At 38.8% G+C, this 20,527-nt stretch overlaps 1 protein-coding gene across 3 annotated transcripts; it reads right to left on the bottom strand.

Annotated features, from left to right (window-relative positions):
* Positions 1-3,017: 3,017 nt before the first annotated feature.
* Positions 3,018-20,486, bottom strand: mtmr9 (myotubularin related protein 9). Of its 3 annotated transcripts, none has more exons than XM_083561979.1 (11): positions 20,351-20,486; positions 14,742-14,997; positions 13,852-13,960; positions 12,991-13,116; positions 12,725-12,898; positions 12,420-12,637; positions 12,035-12,196; positions 10,878-11,019; positions 8,152-8,372; positions 7,555-7,706; positions 3,018-4,627 (listed from the first exon to the last, which is right to left on the bottom strand). In XM_083561979.1, the coding sequence occupies exons 2-11, from the start codon at positions 14,921-14,923 to the stop codon at positions 4,464-4,466; spliced, it is 1,650 nt and encodes a 549-aa protein (XP_083418105.1). In that variant the 5' UTR covers positions 14,924-14,997; positions 20,351-20,486; the 3' UTR covers positions 3,018-4,463. The 3 variants fall into 3 exon arrangements, with proteins under 3 accessions (XP_083418105.1, XP_083418103.1, XP_083418104.1); XM_083561977.1 differs by lacking the exon at positions 20,351-20,486 and adding an exon at positions 16,741-16,881; XM_083561978.1 differs by lacking the exon at positions 20,351-20,486 and adding an exon at positions 15,867-16,766.
* Between the last annotated feature and the right edge of the window lie 41 nt (positions 20,487-20,527).

Below are 20,527 nucleotides of genomic sequence, written 5' to 3'. Positions count from 1 at the left end.
AAAGACAAAAAAAAAAGGAATTTGCCCTTAAATCACTATTATCTGTATATTATATATACAATATTATATATATTTTATTTATAGGTATATATTTATAAATTTCTATTTGTTTTACTTATATGTCATCTGATTTCTCTGATAAACAATTACTCTCTCATCTCGTTCATGCATTTCTAAATTGTACTTTTGATTACATCTACATTAATTCAATTGGCAGATGTTTTTGTGCATCTGTAAGTGACTTTAGAGTTGAGGAATACAAGCGATTTATCATGTCAATACACATGAGAAGTGTCTTATACAAAGTTTCTGTCATAGTTGCTAGGACAGGAAAAGATACAAATGATTATTAATATTTATTCTTGATTTTATTCTTATAAGATTAATTTATACAATTTTATTTATGAATTTTCACATACATGATCAAGCGTTGTTGAAAGTTGAAAGAATAACCAGTTTCGAAAAACGCACACTATGCAAATATAACCGTAACCATACACACGACATGCAGAGAAATGGTTTCTGTTAAGACTGTTCTGTGACATAAGAAGAATAAAAAGATATAAAATAGAATTAGAAATACAGACTGAAAGGAATGAACAGATGAGCCCTAAGTGGTCAAAAAACTGTCAAACTTGTAGAACTGACTTGTACAAGGATAATTACCATTTAAAAAAAAAAAACACTGGCTCTCAAAAAAGGAAAATTAACACTGATTTGAAATTGTTATTTTAATAAATAATTTGCCTGTGTGCAGGGGCGTAGCCATCATTTTAAGGGGGGGGGGGTAGTCTAGTGTTACCTGTTTTTTTTGTTGTTTTTTTCCCCCAGTTAACTGTTGTGTAATTGACAGGTTTTATTTTTTAATCTTTTTTTTTTTGCTTTACATGCTTTATGATTTTATATGATTATAAAACAGAAAGAAAGAAAGAAACACAACAGCTTGCCACTGGGACAGTACCCTTAAAAGGACATCTTTGTACCTTATACCCCTAAAAATGTATAGTTGTACATTAAGGTACACATTGGTACTCTAAGGTAGTAATGTGTACCTTTTGGAGTATAAAGTACAAAGATGTTTTTATAATGGTACTAAGAGTATATTATTTACATATTTCAAATTGTATTTTGTGTATGCACAGTACCTGGCACACAGTAATTGAGACTTGCAGATTCAAATAATACTTCATTTTGTTCTATTCTACAGTCCATGTTTCAGGAATAAAACAAGTCATTCAAAACAAACAACTGAAAGAAAATATGTATTGAACTCAACTGACAAACATGTCAAGACCCGATATCAATTATACAGTGACATGAAACAAACATTTAGTGTCACTTCTTTTAAGCTTCCTGGCTGGTTTGTTTAAAAGTAGTAGCTTTTTACACAGTGTTAAAGCGAACATATATCTCAATATATAAAGCTACTTAAAACTGCCAAAAGTGTTTCTGCAACAGGCAGAGTTACTAAACATTGTGCAACACAATTCGGATACAAAATGCCATTTTACACTGCTTGATTTTTTTGTAAAAAAGGAGTGAAGCTTTTTTTGCCGCTTTGAGCTCATCACAACCGAATGTTGGACACAGAGCGGGACCGCGGATGCGACTCGAGCTACAGTACTAGGGCGTGTGATGATGACGTGACAAGTGAGTGACTGATTGCCATGGATACGTGTATAGATCTATGTATAGATTATCTTGTCTCTTTAAATTTTAAATCACTCTGCATTTATATACATTGCTCCATGAAAACTTCAACATGTCGTGAACACAACTATCCACTTAAAAAGTGAGGGGGATGAATTTACGTTTTATAAAAAGTGCGTGGGACATATCCCCCGCATCCCCTGTGTGATCTACGCCCCTGCCTGTGTGTATGCAGTGGATATAAAATGATCAGCACATCCCTATTAAAATGTAAGGTATAATTAATGTAAAAAAAAAAGCAGTCTTATGTGCCAAAAATATATTTTAAGATTATGCCTAAAAGTTCAACTTTGGTTTATCAGATAATGACTCATTTTTACACATATCTTGGTATACTGGTTGAATTATCACGTTTTTCATGAGAAAGGCCTTCCATCTAGCTAGCTTACCCCATAGCCCAGACATGTGAGGAATACCAGTGATTGTTGTCACATACAGGGAGCAACCATTACATCCTGCAGCTCCTTTAATGTTATTGTGGGACTCTTGGCAGGCGCCCCGATATGTTTTCATCTTGTTCTTTTAGACTTCCAGACAGGAACGTCCTGTTCTCATTAATGCCATTGTTTTAGGGATTCTTTGTACCCCTTTCTTGATCGAGTCATTTCAACAATAGGATGCTTTGTGAACTGGTCTTGTAGCATGTCTTTAGGAGGCACAGATTGAAACAATGATGGCCAGAAAGTCATATAGACATATCTTATAGTTGACTGGGGTTAATCAAAATCTCTGCACTGATACATACAGGTTTATGATAATTATATTCTTCATCAAGGAATTGGATTCTATAATTATCCTCTTTCTTGTGTGGTATTCGATATTGCTGAGCTTGCTGGTGCATTCATTTTTTTTATTTTTATAAAATCAACCAACTAAATGATTTGAAGTGTTTCTACTGCTACTGATTTTTTTATTAATTTTTTTATTTTTACAGTCTAAAGATGGCCTCCTTGGCCTACACATTGAAATTTCAATTGAACTGATACCAAATGCAAATTCAACCAAACTTTTATTTCCTTCACTCGTCCTGAAATCACGAGGGAACAGACCACACCTCAGGCCCACCCTGTCCTGCCCAATTACTTTTAAACCTGTGAACATGGAGGTACTACAAAATACATGGCTGTTATTCATAAACAATTAATACAACCTGATTGTTATACCCCTGAAATGAGAGCTGAAGGCCCAAATGTTGTTCTTACATGTTAGCTGTTAATTCCATTGTTTCCCCATGTTATATAATGACCTTGAGAAATTCCTTAAGAATGCTTGTGCCACATTGACACTAAAAGACACTACACATGTAATACCACGATATAACTTTATTAAGAGTTTGTTCAATCAGGTTATGCACCAACAGAACATTTTAATGCCCAAAAAATGAAACAAAGATAATGTACATGAACATGTGATGCACTTGATCGCTAAAATACAAATCAATGAAATTAGGTACAAAAAAAAAAAAAAGCATGTTTACTTTCTCAGGAAAGAATTGCACAGAGGAAAGTTTTATATATTCATAAAAAAAAAAAAAAAAAAAAAAAAAAACATTAACCCAAACATGCTTTTTCTGTCAAACTGTGAATATATACAGTACAACACACATCCAAATAAACTCTAAACTGTTGCCACTGAACGCATGACACTTCACATCCCTTAAAGCAAGACAAATCAGCATGAATTCTGTGAACAACCCAGACAACACTCATGTGGGTGTGGCACACAATACTCACCAAATGATAAGCAATATGGCCTAATTATACAAATAAAGTGTTAACTTTGTGGTAAAGTGGTAAAGCCAGAAACCTTCAAACCATTATCTGTAATCAAATGTGAAAGTCTTATTCACCAACACCACCACAAACAATAGCTTTTTAACGTGCAGCATCTACAGCACAGACACAGTACTGTTCACAGACACAAGGGACTTGTAACTAAGTATTGATTTTAGAGGTGTGTGTGTGTGTGTGTGTGTGTGTGTGAGAACCATTGCAACATCAAGGAATGTCTACATGTTTGCTTGGTAAGAAGGCTTTTTAAGAAAAACAGAAATGATGACAACAGCATGTAAAGTGCCGTCAAACTCTGTGTTGAATGTCTTAAATTTACCCACATTGACAGGAATTTTCAGGTTTTTTTTGTTTGTTTTTGTGATAAGCACATGTATATGTGCTGCAGGAAATCATGGCACTTTGAAACAAAGTGTGCAAAAGCCACAGGATTTTTTTTTTTAACAGTACAGTTACTACTTCTCTAACTAAAGCATTTAGCATTTCCCTTATTACATCATTTTTTTAAGCAAATTGCTTTTGGGAAACACTGACCAAAGCCTCCATTTCTGTGTGAAAAAAAAAAAAAAAGAACTGCAAACTTGGTTACAGCTGCTCACATCCAACCACCTTCACGTGTACAAGTCGATCAACTTAGTGTGTAAAAGTAGCTAAACAGCTACAAATATGTTTAATCATGTCAAAGATTTTCTCCAGGAGTGTGTAAGCACCTGAATTGGCACTGAGTGAAGGGCGAAGAGAACTTTGAGAGAGAAAAATGAGAGGATAAATTGGAAAGAAAGAAAGAAAAACCCTCTACACATAGATAGTGTCTGACTTTGACTGATGCGTGTCAGTGTGTACACGTGTCTACATACATGCATGCATGAATGGGTCAGAATAAATTTCAGTAGTGCTGAATAGGAACCCCCAAAACTCTAAATGGCTCCGTTCAGATTTTATCAGTAAGATCAAGATGCATATCTACGGACTCTGTAGAGGGCCGTCCTCAGTCTCTAGTTGAGCAAGCTGTCTCCGGAGGCTGTTCACTTTATTCTGTAGCTCCTTATTGTATTCGATAATATGGACCATCTCCTCGTATGCATCGTCCAGACATTTGCTTGAGCGATTCCAGCGTAGGAACACTCCTTTATTAGGGAACAAAAAAATTAATGCATCAGCATTATTTCCTGTATTCTTCTAAAGGTCTTACAAGAAAAAAAAAAAAACCATATTAAGCATTCAGAAACCTTAGCAGAGACCAATAGATTTCAAAAAGTAATGGAATTACATGATGCTCTAGCAGCAAAGCTGAACCTCGCTACATGGAAAGGGTGGCAGCATGTCACACAGGTTGGATCACATATCAAAATGTCAGTGCTGCCTGCACGTCAGCAGTCCCATCATGCTAATACAGTTTCAGTTACTTTTCCAGCCAGGCAAAGAGACCAGGTGCATGAACACTTTCAAATATTCCAATTATCAAATGGTCATATAATATCATCAGCCCTGTGTTTATGATTGCTATTTAGAGAGGTGTTAGGTAGCCTCCTCTTCACATGCTGAGTAGTTTTAGGAACCGTTGAACTCGGTGACCAGTAAAGAGAGGGGAAAATTCTCTCTCTCTCTCTCTCTCTCTCTCTCTCTCTCTCTCTCTCTCTCTCTCTCTCTCTCTCTCACTCACACACACACACACACACACACACACACACACACACACACACACACACACACACACCTCTAAAACCAATGATTTAAAGGCTTAAATGATGTAATTCTTTACACAAATCAATGGATCCATTAGTCCACAATTGTCACTTTTAGATCAGTTTTTAAAAGTGTATACACAAAGGAGTGCTATTGTTTCTCGAAGCCTTATTTAAGCTCATTCAGCAACTTTTATTATTTTTGTCATAAACGTACAGGCTATAAAAAGGTTCTATAAGTAGTTGTTCTTTTTAAGAACTACAGTAAGCACTGCTGTACAGTTTGCCGTGGGCTTTAAGGCATGTGGTAATGTTACATTACGTTATACAGAACCAGTTCGAGCCAGCACTTCGTTAGCCCCCAGTCCTGCTGCCATATAAACAACCTAATGTTACCCTGCTTTTGAAACAGTGCCATCATTAACAGTAACAATTTCATAAGAGGGAAACGCCCCATAATGTATAACTTAGTAGTCACAGTTCATGATTTTTTTTACAAATCTTGCAGGTTTACATTCTCAGAAACCAGTCACACTCAAATACATGGTGACCTTGGTGCATGAAATATAAAGTTATAGTTCATTCAGAAATGACCTAAAACAAGGTCAGCAGCAAGGTAAAATCAGTCGATTAAAAAATGCTTAACGTGAATACATTTAACACAGGAATTCTGACATTCTGAAACCAGCCCATAGTTGCCCCTGTTCATGAAGATCTGCTTTCAGTCACAATGGCCTACAGTAAAGAATCTACAAAATGACTTACAGAAGGCACATTCAAACACAAACAAGCATTTCCAGATCAGAAATCAATTTTCCAAACGGTATGTCTTATCTTGTTTAATTGGACTAAGAAAATCCCAAGTACACTGCTGCCACCTAATGGTTAGACAAAAGAACACAAAATCATATATTCTTACTGTGCACTTTATTAAGAACACTATATTTATACAGGATAGATTTTGCTCTCAAAATAGCCTCAATTCTTCAGTTCAGGAATTTAGGAAAAAAAGGTCATTTAGCAACACCGCTTATTGCCATGCTCATGAAACCCATTTGAGATTTTTTTTTGTTTGCAACATGATGCATTATGATGCTGGAGGTTGGAAGCCATTAGAAGATGAGCAAATGAAGGGTTGCACTGATAAGATTGAACAAACCAGGTTTTGCCAGTCTTCAGCTGTCCAAGAACTTGTCTAGTCATACTCCAAAAATCTGCCAGACACAGGATGCTTTTTTTTTTTATCTCACTATTCTAAATCTCTAAAAGGAAACTCTAGTAACTGTTGAATGTGAAAATCTGTGAGATCAGAAGTTATTGAAACCCAAACCATACACAACTGATTAAGCTTTCAGCATTAAAAACAAGAACTGTACTCATGTGATGTAAAAATAGCAATGAAAATGCCTAGCTTCAGCAAGGAGGAAGTATGGGGTAGAAAAAGAAAATTAGATTAATGGTCAAATTAAAGCTATCAGTGCTACAGTATAGAGCAGTTACCGTATTTTCCGGACTATAAGGCGCTACTTTTTTCCCACGCTTTGAACCCCGCGGCTTAAACAACGAAGCGGCTAATTTATGGATTTTTCCTGGGTTTTTACCGGTTTCACAAACTTCAAGACAAAAAACTGAGCCCCATAACATTAGACCAATGAAATTTCCGAAAGGGTTCAGGCGAACCAATGAAACTCTTTATATTAAATCAGATGCGCTCCCACTGAATCGGGCCGCACCACATCATAAATATGGATGATGTTCCTCTGATGTTTGACCTGCCGCTCACTCGGACTGTCTACAGGAAATGCAAATCATTCATCACGCTGAAAACAACCGGGCATGAAAACACACACTTCACCCGTGTTCTGAGCTGCATGTCATCAGGAGAAAAGCTTCACCGATGGTGATTTTTAAACGCATGACGATGCCAAAAGATAAACTTCCGAGAGAAATAGTTGTGAAAGGAAGGAGGAAGACAGTGAACAGTGACTTTCTTGGTCGGCTACTGTTTAGATACAAGCCGTGTAACAGACACTGTCTCTCATTGAAGCCTGTGTAAAGTTCATTAGTTTCAATGTAGGCTTATAGACAGGTGCGGCTTATTTATGTTCAGTATAAAAATCTGTCAAATTCAGTGGGTGCGGCTTATATATGGGTGCGCTTAATATTCCGGAAAATACGGTAAATGAAGCCAGGTGAGAGTACAAAAAAGGCCAAAAAAATAAACAAAAAATAAAAAAGCAAAAACAGAGACACCAAACAGAACCCAACAGAGAGGATTACAGACATAGAACATAAGTAAACAGAAAGAAATAAGATGTAATGGGTAAGAGTGTCAAAAGATTACGCCAAGATTAAGTGCATGTTCTTACCCTCCCACAGCAGCAGACTCTGTGGAGCTACAGATGGCCAGATCACAAGACTGTTGGCCTCATATAGAGGGTTAAGGAAGCGCTCCAACTCCTGGGGCCTGTTCATCCAGGACCACAGGGACACAGTCTTTTGACAGAGCTCCAACTTTACCCTGTCACAACAAATTACATTGTATGTATTCATAGAGCCATCATTGTAATAAAATTTTTTCAATATGCATTGAATACAGTGGTTATACTATTATATCTATCCATCTGTCTATTTGGAGAATTTCAGTTTCATCAATAGATAAAAAGACACAATCCACTTGTTAGAATTCCTTAGGAAGCTGATGCATAATTACATTTAAAAAAATATGACAACATGCATTTAGTGACAGCACTTTTCCTAAAACCAGACATTAAATAAAGGCAATAAGAAATTAGTTTATAGTCTGATGTGCTACTGGTCGACTATCAGGTATGGCAAGATTCAATGAAAGCTACAATTCATGGGTTTGTGTGGAAAATAATCTTATCATTTTTACAAGAAAAGAAATAACTATTTAATTTCATCAGCAAAAGTTAAAGCAGGTACGCAGAAATGAATCTCCGAACCTCTCGGCTGCGCTGTTTCCCAGAAAAGTGCCAAACTGCGAGGCGTAGGTGTGTTCAAACAAAGTGACCAGAAAGTGTTCATTAAATTGGAAGGAGCAAGGAAACTGGCGTAGGATCTGCCACACACAGTCCAGGAAGAGCAAGAACACAGGCGCTTCACTCCTCGGCTTCCCGTTGGAATACGCAGACTGGGTGCAGCGCTGCTGGAACGGGTGACCTGCCTGCACACAAAAACAAAAAAAGACAGTCAGATAAAATATGAGGTGGTATCAAAAGGTTTCAAGACTAGTTTTGTAACACGCCAACAGATGGCGCAAGGCTGCATGCTCAGTCACAGGAAGCATCCAACTTTCATAAGTCAGTGTGAAAGAAAAAACACACTGTCCTCTGTACACCTGGAGCTGTGCAATTGGTGCTATTCTGATCACATGCGTTACCATGTCTGCTATTCTGATTTCACTTCTGCATCCACCCTACTCGACAGATTGGGATCTTGCTGACTTCACCTTCTTCCCGAAGATGAAGATCCAGCTCAAAGCTCGCCGTTTTGACACCGCTGCCGAGATCCAGCGCAAATCACAGAAGGTGCTTCACACGCTTCGAAAAGAAGAATTCCAGAACACATTACAGAAGTGTCAGGAACGCTAGGAGTGCTGTATTGCTGTGCAAGGGGACTATTTTATAGGCGAAAATGTGTACATTCTTCTTCTTCTTCTTTCGGCTTCTCCCATTAGGGGTCGCCACAGCGAATCTTCTGTCTCCATACCCCTCTGTCATCTACATCTGCCTCTTTCAACCCAACTTCCTGCATGTTTCCCTTCACCACATCCATAAACCTCCTCCATGGCCTTTCTCTTTTCCTCCTTCCTTGTGGCTCCATCTTTAGCATTCTTCTACCGATATACCCCATGTCCCTCCTCTGCACATGTCCAAACATGTCCCTCATCACTCCCAACGAAAGCTCAAAATCTTCAGCTCTGCTACCTCCAGCTCCACCTCCTGTCTTTTACTCAATGCTCTGCACATCACAGGTCTCCCCACAGTCCTATAAACTTTCCCTTTCACTTTTGCAGATACCCTTCTTTTACAAATCACTCCTGTCACTCTTCTCCACCCACTCCACCCTGCCTGCACTCTTTTCTTCACTTCTCTAACACACTCTCCTGCACTGTTGACCCCAGGTACCTGAACTCCTCCACCTTCTCCACCTCTTCTCCCTGCAACCGCACCACTCCACTGCCCTCCCTCTTATTCACACACATGTACTCTGTCTTACTCCTACTGACTTTCATTCCCCTTCTCTCCAGTGCGTACCTCCACCTCTCCCTGCTCTTCTCAACCTGCTCCCAGCTCTCACCACAAATCACAATATCATCCGCAAACATCATAGTCCAGGGAGACTCCTGTCTGACCTCGTCGTCAACCTGTCAATCACCACTGCAAACAGGAAAGGGCTCAGAGCCGATACTTGATGCAGTCCAACCTTCACCTTGAACCAGTCTGTCGTTCCTACTGCACACTTCACTGCTGTCAGACTGTCCTCATACATGTCCTGCACCATCCGCACATGCTTCTCTGACACACCTGATACAATACCACAACCCCTCTCTCGGCACCCTGTCGTATGCACATAGGTGATAGTGTATAAATATAGATTAAAAAAAAAAAGTACTTTTTTTTTCATAAACAACAATCTATAGAGTTTCAACAAGGGCAGTCAACCGATTCAAATATTTATTCGCAATCAATCGCATGATTGCCTCACATTTTTTTTATCTGTTCTAAATGTACCTTAAATATTACTTTATGTTTTTAATACTCTGATCAACATGGTCATTGATAAAAATACTTTACTTTATGCTTTATGTGCATGTATGTTTAATAATAAAACCAAACTCAGCATAGAGAATAAAGAACATTAGACATGATTCAAAGACGGTCGACATGTTTTTCAAAAATCTTGTTCATGCCTATTAACCACATAGAAAAAAGAACATACTTCCCATTACTTCTCTTTCTTTGCACCAGCCAGTTGCTCAAACAGACAAGTTTTACATTACTGTTTCCAATTTCAGATGACAGGGCAGCTCGTGAAAACAGTTTTTTAAAATGTTTTGAAGCAATTATGGTGTTTTAAATTGCCGAAATTACCAGTACAATGAACGGATCTTTTGCTACATTTCCACATGGATGGTTTTAATTGCCGGATGTGTGTTGCGGATTTTTGTGCTTGATTTGAGACTCACATCAGTTAAACAAGTGTTCAATGACTAAAAGAAAAGTTTCGGTGGAATATATTATAATAATTTTTTTTTATATATCTGCTGCATTAAATGCATTCTAAAAATAATAAAATGTTATAAAATTTGTGCTGTTAAAATGAATTTGCGTTAACGCATAATTAACTCATTTGGACAGCTTTAGTTGAACCATAATATTGCAGAAATTATTTTGTGGGTGAGAATATTTTTCCTTTAAGCCTGTTTAAAAGAATGGCCAAAAGGTTTGAACTATGGTAACTCAAGCACTATTTACAACCATGGTGAGTAGAAAGGCTTCCAGGATGTCCCTGTCGGACCTTGAGGCTGATGGACAAGAACATTGGAGTCCTGTCCAGACAGCCATGAACATGAATCTGAGGCTACAGTGGGCCTAGACCAAAAACCTGATGACAAAAATTTGGAAAAAATTTCCAACCCCTAATTGTCCACAGCAGTGTCTCTTACCTGCAGCCATTCACGCTCTATGAGAGCCTGGAAGCCCCGAATTGTCCTGCAGCCTGTATCCAAAATGATCTGGGCTAGAGAAGTGACCTGCAGTGTGGAGTCAGTGCCTTCTGTTCCATGGACGAGCACAGATGCACCTTCTCTGAATTCACAAAACCAGGAGGAGAAAACAGAACAAAAAACGTCAATAAACTTGGGTATACATTTTTTACAAAGTTCTCACTACCTGAATAAAACATTTTTGAAGGCTTTAATATTCATAATACAATTAAATAGTAAAAAAAAAAATCATAATGCTGTATAAATCCACCAGATACTGCTGTTGAATAGCTAGAACATGCCCTTTTCCTTTAAAAAAATACATATTTTCACTTAAAATATAATTCAATGTCCTTATAAGCAAATCCATTATTTACTTCATGTAACATTAGTCTTCAGTTCTGACACACTTTTAAATGACAATGCCATGTGATAGAAGGTTACATATCAAAAAAGTCTACATGGTATATAGTACGTGGAGGGCTGATATTCAGCTCTTACACTTTAACCAGATTTACTTCAGATGCAATGCAATAAGAAATGATTGTACCCCTGCCAGCCTATCAGAACGAAGTGTTTGCCACGGCTGCGTTATAAATCACAACTTTTAGTGCATTATTGCTTTATGCCTGTATCGTTCTCTGACACCACAAACAATGTTCGAATTTGCTCATAGCAATGTCGTGCAAAAATTGATAAATCTAGCATCGTGAGAAATCGGTTCAAAGTCAAGCGCAGAAAGACTCCGTATTCAAAGACACAGCAGCACAAAAGTACATTAATGAGCTGTTCACCAACAGCAGCATGAGACACAGCAGTACAAGTGTTTATGAACTTAATGATGATTGCAGGCTAGACACTAGCTAACCATTATTACCCAAATGGGCTTTGCAACAATGGGAGCATGAAGCAAGCAAACGATCTTTAATTAGCTCAGAAAGGAACCGCCAGTGAGAAAACAGTAATTAACACAGCTGTAAACTAGTTACACACACAGCTATCTTCTGGAATGATTCGGAGGGTTGAAGAGCACATCTGTCCAAGGCTGAGAAAGCAGAGATGAGACAGAGCACAGGGAATTCAAACGCAGAGAATGAAGAAGGCTGTTAAATGCTGACCTATCAATGCACTGAGCAGCCAGGCAAGCAGTGGTGAGGATCTCTTTAACATGACTCTGCCAGTTGGAGGCCTCCAGTTTGCTAAGCCAGCGGTCCATGCTGTTCGAGTGGTCATTACACGCCTCCACCAGCTTTATCAAGCTCTCCTGTAGAAAATTCGACCTGTGAAAGATTACAGACATCGCAACAACGGTTTCAGCATACAGTGCAAGCTATTTCAGATCTAAAAAAGTCTGCAACTGGGTGAACAAGTTAACACTGAATCTCATATAAATCTCTGACGTAGCCCTAAAACCTAAAAACAAGTTTGTTTGTTTTATTTTGTTTTGTTGTATTTTTTTTTAGTCTCGATTTGTATAAAAGATAAGATTTTGACATAAATCACCTCTCTACAGCCTTGTTGATTCTCCTCCACTGTGGGTAGTTTGCCTCCAGTTCATATCCGCCTCCACGGGCCTTAGCCTGCTGTGCTACAGCAGCAGTGCGCGTGTCGATGATGTAGCCACGTTTCCCTGCACGGAGCGTAGCGTTGATCAACTTCTCATCTTCCTTACAGCGGCGTCCATTTGTGCCAGTCAGAGGCTGCCCTGCTCGCATCATCACCTGAAGACACAGACAGGAAGTACATGACTAATCAGCATCAACATATCACAATTACACACACAAGTCTGCCCGAAGCAAACAGCTGACCATGCCGTTCTTCTTGTGGTAGTAGCTGAGCACCGGGAAGCGTCCGCCGTGGCGAAACGTGGCAGCTTTGCACAGTGTGTCATCATCTATTTCCTTGGGTACAGCCACCAACGAAGGGTAGGAGGAGCAAACAATGAAATCTTTATTCACTTCACTAAGTCTCCACTCGTCCGTCTGTCGAAGAACAATAAACAAAACACACTCAGCAGCAGTCTGCAAACTTCTAGGAACACCAATAAACACTGTAATCCAAAGGGATGCTATACCATCGATTCTAGATCTCTGAAGGCCTCTTCTGGTGAAAACAACTGCCACCCATCGTCGATGATCTCAAACATGGGCCGATAGAAAAAAGGATACATCAGGGAGGCTGAATCGAGTGTTGACAATGCCTGAACAAAAAGATGACATAAGATCTGAGGTTCTGATTTTTTTCATTTCAATATGTTTTAACAGTTACACACCAGGCATCTCAAGCATGAATGAGAAATAAAAATTGTTGGGTTACTTATTAAGCTCCGGGTATAACATGCCGTATAACACACTGTACGATACTTACACAAGCTTGCAAAAAATTCTCATTTCTTAAAAAAAAAAATATAATAAACAACAGTATTAATATTGAATCATAAACCTTTTCCAATGAAAAAAGGAATAAATTACAGGCATGTGCTTATAGGAAAATTATTTGACAATGTGAAACATCCACAAAAAAAGAAATAAAAAACACAAAAAAAAGTACTGACTGTTTTAAAGATTGACAATAAGTGTAGCTTCAGCCATATAATCCGCCCAGCCACATTTTTGTTACTAATAGAACATATTTTACGTCCTATATTTTAATATCAGGATTAATTGACACATTCCGATCAGTTATTTTTTGAGAATGTAAGTGTTGCAGTATATATGTTTCTGAAACCATTCAAACTAAACCAAATACAGAAAGTGTAAAAATGTTGTGCTGTGAAATGGTAAAAGGAGTGCATGATCCTAAACCATGTGGTTAATAAATAATCAGTCTGAGCTGAGTTTGCATATGGGTACATATTTAAACATTAATCCGGAAAAAGATTTACATAAGAAAAACACAACAACAACAACAACAACAACAAAAAAAAACAACACACTTCAATGGAGTTCGCGATGTTGAGACACTCCTCCATGCCGGGTATGTCCAACTGAATAATCCTCAGGTCCTTGCATTTCACGATAATTGAGCCGAGAGAGCCGACAAACCTAAGAGGGTAAATAAAAACAAAGTGTTTCAAAATCGGGTTTTCGTTTCCGGCTTGACGCTTAATACAGGACGAGGTTTCATAATCTGTTACCAAAAAGCAACAATAATCAGACCCCACGCACCATCATTTTACAGATACACCCCAGTGAGTTCTGATCCTAGAAAGCTGGTGTCACACATGATACACAGTTTTCTGCTCTCACACACATAAAAAAGCCCTTGGAATTCATTTGTTCTGTGTGTAAACCTTGCGTACGCGTGCAATCGGAGGAATGATTTCTTACCAGACATATAAGTGCAAGTGAGACAGGTATCTCACCAATTGACATGGTGGTTAATATTGCATTTCTTTTCCCCCCCTGACATTTGTGATACAAGCCGACATTTTATTAGGCTCCAAATGTTAAATGAAAAATTTACAATATCTTCTCTGTCGGTTCTACGCAGGAAAACTACTTTATCATCTCAGCGGTGAGTGTTATTCCCTTTAGAGATGTTTTTCCATTGACAACTGCACTTTTTTCCCTTTTAACAGTAATCCTCATTGCTACTTGATGATAGACTTTCTCCTGTGGCAACGATGTCAATCAGGTGTGCTGTAATTCTGTTTTTAGACATTTATCTATTTCATAGAAAATCCACTCATAACAGCACCGTATAACATAATGTTCCCCCTGTACTTGAACAGTTCACTGACCTTTTCTTAAAAAAATTATTTTTGAGAGCAAGGAAACCTGCACACTATAAACCCTGGGTTCAGCTGGTGTACAGTAAACCTACCTCTTCTCAATAGCGTCAATGTTGGCATGGAGCAGCCAGAGCTCCTCAGTGTTGTCTTGGCGTGAGGACAGAATGAGATGGTGGCCGGTTAAACACAGAGTTCCTTCCACGGTGGGGAGAAAGGGCCGGTGCAGGACCACACCATCCACCCGGGGGGTCTTTATCAACTCTGCAAACTCCATTCTGTGCCTTGGGAAAAGTGTGGTGATGGGACGAATACAGTACGGCTCTCAAAGAAGAGCAGGGAGCACTGCCACTAGTGAGCAGAAAGCAAAATGTAGAGGCGGAATAAAAAGAAAGAAAGAAAGAAAGAAAGAAAGAAAGAAAGAAAGAAAGAAAGAAAGAAAGAAAGAAAGAAAGAAAGAACAATGTTATAAGAAGAACAATGCCTGTGATTCTACATTATAAAGTTTAATAAATAAAGTGCACATTAGCCTTACGATGTGTTACATTTGCACAAGACAAACATCAAAAGTCAATTAGTGATCATAAATGACTAGGAATCACAAAAGACAATTTTTGGGGTGAGAAAAAATGTTTAACGTCCAGCTAGGCCAGCAGGTGATTTACTGAAAATAGTCCTTCTTTACGTTATAAAATTGCCAAGATGATCACGTATTAATCGGAGGATACTAAACTGAAGTATTCCAAAAACTGAATTTTACAAATTCACTGTAAATCAAATGAATCACGATTCCAAAACAGTTAGTAACGCAGCTGATTCAAAGGGGATCATCACATATCACTTCCTCATAAATCTAAATTGTCATTAAAGCTGAACGCCCAAATATCTGATCATTTCTTTGTAAATCTAAAGGAATAATTTTGAAGGTTTGAGCTCGACTCCTCTACTGTTATGCGGAATATTGCCGTTACAGAAATCGACCCTTTCTGACCAAACACATTTCAAAGTTCAGCAGCAGAAATGTAAAATCATGGTCATGAAAATTATCTGCCATCATATGATCAAAACCACACATTTACTTTCTCAAAACAATGCTGGCTCCTGTTTGGACTCTTTAGACCATTTCTTGTAAAGGCAAGTCTCTATTATGTCTACTCTGCATGTGGTCGGCTACAATTACAATGAATTATAAATTAATAAAGAGGAAAATTAAAACTTACGCATCATGTTGAAAAGCTGGAGGGAACCCACAGGCATTTAATAGTGTTTAAACAACTTTAAGATAAGATATACCTTTATTCATCCCACAGGAAAGAGGAAAATTCTGTGCAGTAAATAAAAGATGTATATAAGAGATATTTATTTATTTGGGTAAAAATGGATCACACTTCCCAATCAGTTGTTAATGTAGCTGATTGAAAGGGGATTATAAAATGTCATATCACTTCCTCATTAATCTAAATTGTGTCATTATATCTGAATTGCCAAATACAGAGTCATTTCCTGGTGAATCAAAGGGAATTGAGTAGAAAACTGTATTTGACTCTTTTACTATTGTGTAGAACTTTTGCTGTTACAAAGACATTTCAGACCTCTAAGTGAAATTAATCTTTTTGTTGTCATTTTGTCCAATAAAAAAAAAAAAATCATCTGACATCATATGAACCACAAACTAAAGAACAACCACATTTACGTTCCTAAAACACTCCTGGCTCCTGTTTGTATTCATTAGACCACGTCTTGTACAGAAAAGTCTCCATTATGTGAACCAGAAGACACAGGGCCTGTGGCTGGCTACAATTACAGTGAATTGCAAATGAATAAAAATGTTTACACGAGTTATGACAGAGAGCAGAAAAAAAAAAACCACAGGTATTTAATATTGTTTATGCAATTCTATTTGTCAATAAATGTAGTGCATCCTGTTAGCTTGCTAGCGATTAAGTATTTGTTTCGTGAATGCAATAAACACAAAACAGCGGCATGAGACATGAGTTCCTGTACTACAGCAAAGCAGGAAACAGGCTGCACAATGCTGACAAACCCAGTTCACAGATTAATACGAGATAAAACATAGCAGTAAATGTTCCTTACGCCTCATCCACCTGACTCCTTTTCCTGTTTTGTTTTTTTTTTCTTTTAGCTTTTTTGTGTGATTATTACAGAGTGGCTAACAGACTGGGTAAACGTTACATTTCCCCCTATTGGCCTGGAGCGGAATCACTTTTGCCCAATCCCCCCTCCTTTGCAGGATCACAAGTCCATGATGTGCAGATATCTGTGTGTGTTTGTGTGTGTGTGTGTGTGTGTGTGTGTTGTTCAGTGGCTTCTCCTGGATTAGATAAGGAGTTATAGATCAGAGCTAGAGTAAGGCTTATAGGATGAGTTCAAGCAAATCCATCTCTTCCCTTGCACAACACCCTGCATCTGCAAGGCCAAAAGCATTGTGGCTGATCACACACATCCCTCAAACACAGTTTTCACTCTTCGGCTGTCTGGAAAAAGGTACTAAAGCATTCGGGTGCTCACAGGCAGACTGTGTACCAGGTTTTTTTTCTGCAAGCCATTCGAACTACTTAATACAAAGGGACTGGATTTTCTTTCTCTCTCTCTCTCTCTCTCTCTCTCTCTCTCTCTCTCTCTTTCTCTCTCTCTCTCTCTCTCTCACACACACACACACACACACACACACAAACACAAACATACACACACACGAATGCACGCATGCAATACTTATATTACAGAAAAATAGCAGGACTTTAAATGCATGTGTATTTAGGGAAATGTCTGTATTTCTAAATAATTTAATTGAATAACAAAAAGTCTGACTAAACATTTGAGAGAAAAATATTATTGTAATAAAACTCATTATTATTTATCATATCAATATTTATAATAGTATATGCAATCCTAAATATGGTCTATAGACTCGTCTAGTTGTCTGGTGCATCTCGAATCAGGATTTGATAAGTGCCAAAGCGTCCTGTTGATTGCAACGATAGAAGCATCTGGAGCCTCGAGGGAGCCAGCTGCGATTACACACATTGCATTATTTAGCTTAAGTTACATGTGTGTCACGAATCCAACACTCCTCCAAAAATATGTGGATCCATTTGCTCTCATTAAAAATGTATGGCGTTTGGTAGGGAAACAGATTTTCCTGACTAAGAACTGATATTTTAGCGGATGTAGCTGGGTTGATGTCAGCGGAGGTGGGATGCAGAAGAGACAGACGGGAACTGGATCAGCTCAGGTCATGGAATATCAGTTGCCTACACAAAAGTGTGACAGTGCAGAGATCCAATATTGGTTGATGTGGCTGGCTCTTTGAAAGCATTTTGTAATATTCTTCTCTTTGTGTATGTCATTGAAATCTGACAGGTCTGGCTGATTAAAAGCCAAAAAGCCGTGAAACAGTGCCAGAATGATTTGACAAGTGATGAACCGACTCACCGCGATGAACCGACACTGTTCATCTCATGCATGCGGCATTGCTGACTCGGTGCTCTGATAGGCCCTCATCACTGAAATGACCCAAAAATGCTGGTTGTTCCCAGATAACGTTTCCAGTCAAACATCTTCATGAGATTTTTTTTTGCTGCGAAACACATAAAAAAGCCTCCAGCTGACACTGACAGAGTGAGCACATGTATCCATTAAACCGTTCTATTGTAATGCAGTTCTCAGCAACTTCTTGCACTGCAGACCATTGCATACAGCCCCTTCATCCTGCTTTTATGCAATATTTCCATTATGCTTTGATATTGTGTGCTAATTAGCCTAAACATTAATTTTTTTTATATTCCTATATTCCAAAAACATGTTTAACAATAAATTATGGAGGAAACCACTCACAAAAAACACACTGATTACAGATATTAATTAACCATTGGCCAGTAGATTTAGGGTCCGGTGATCTTTAGGCAGTATCAACAGACTCATTAATAAAAGACTGCTGCAGTTCAGCTTATTACTGTATGGCATTTACGATTAGACTTGGTGTAAGGCTACTGACAGTCAGATGGATGAATCTGGTCTCTGCAATGTAACAGTTATATGGTCTTAATCCAGCTAATGTCTCCCTGGTGGAGGCACAGGTGTTTGAGAATTATGAGGCCGAGAAAGAGGGATGGACAACATTACAGTGTTGTTGGCTGCCGTATTGGGAAACAGAGAGCATGTCTTGTCTTGTAATCAGAGAATAAATAACACATTGTAACCTAATCTGGGGTCTGTCTCTCTCTCCCTCTCTCTTTCTCTCTCATCTCTTATTCCTATCACACTCGCACATACAGTGCTATGCAACAGTTTTAGGCAATTGTGAAAAATGCTGTAAAGTAAAAAAATAAATAAATGATATTATATATAGTATATTTGTATCAATTTACAAAATGCAAAGTAAGCAAAAAAAAAAAGAAAATACATCTAATCAATATTTGGTGTGACTACCCTTTTGTTTTTAAATTCTTAAACTTGCAACTTGCACAAAGTCAGGGATTTTGTAAGATAGGTTTCAGGTGTATGATTATCCAGTTATACAAAACTGGTGCTAATGATCATCACATTAATATGTAGTTTGAAACACAGCTTACACATTAATTAAACAGATAATATTCAAGAAAGGCAACAGGGTCATGGGCACCCAAGGCTTTTGATGCATGTGGGGAGCAAAGGTTAGTTCATCTTCTCTGATCCCACAGAAGATCTACTGGAGCACAAACTGTTGAAAAAAAAAAAAAAAAAAAAGCTAATGCTGGCTATAAAAGGTGTCAGAACATGTCAGTGCAAAATAATCCATTCATGTGCATGTAACTTTGTCCCTAATTGCATGCAATATTTCAGCATCACAATGCTCTCTCTCTCTCTCTCTCTCTCTCTCTCTCTCTCTCTCTCTCTCTCTCTCTCTCTCTCTCTCTCTCTCTCTATGTGCATGCGTCCGATAGATAGACAGCTGATTACGCCACTCATCATGAATGAAGCAAGGATTTGGCACCAAAAGTGCTCCACATGGTTCCTCATGCTCATAACGCACAGAGATCTGATCCGATTATCCATCGACATACTTCCCCCTTCTTGTTCTTATGAGTCACTGCGGGACTTCAGCACCACGGCCAGCTCAGCTTCTCTGTGTTAAACAGCTGATTCACCACCTCACTATTATAACACACGCACGCACACACACACGCACACGCGCGCGCGCAGGAGGAACAGACCGATATCCAGAATAGATCAGAAATCTGTATACAAGACACAACTATTATCTGTGGAAAGAGAATAAGAAAATGGTTGCAAAGTGTGTGAGCATGTTCTTGTTTGAGCGCATGCAGGTGATCACAAACCTCTTGATTACATTTTTATATCGGTAAAGGGTTAACACAAATACGAACGGCGTGCTCACTACGGCATTACATCATTCAGAGAGCGCCCCCTCCATACACACACGCACACACACATAGTTTTGTGGTTTATAGCGTATCACTAGGTGGCATCATCAATGAGCAGGGAACCGCGTCTTGGTTTAAGGGACCTCGATTGAAAAAGCAGTGGTACCATTCGTGTCCTGCGTCTCAGGGAGCAGACCGGGCGCTCGCTGTGCATCGCGGCAGGGACACTTACGTAGGTGAGGGCGCTGCGTCTTGCCATCACCTCGGGGGCTTTTATTTGGGTGGGTGGTGTAAATTGGGCTTGGAGTTTATTCACCAACCTGTGTTCACATCAAAGCCATATACCAGGTGCGTCGTGGGGCATCTCAGGCCATAAATCAGGCTTAGCTCCAGCTGTGGGGAAGAAAATGCCCAGCCTGAGCTGTGTCAGAACGCGGCGGTGCAGAGAGCTGGCACTGGTCGACGCTGCGCCACGGTCACCCCGGACCTAGATGGCT

This window comes from Silurus aristotelis (assembly GCF_946808225.1).
Source record: "Silurus aristotelis genome assembly, chromosome: 15".
Lineage (NCBI taxonomy): Eukaryota > Metazoa > Chordata > Actinopteri > Siluriformes > Siluridae > Silurus > Silurus aristotelis.
Note: the sequence above shows the minus strand (reverse complement) of the source record. Positions and strands in the feature narration are given on the sequence as shown.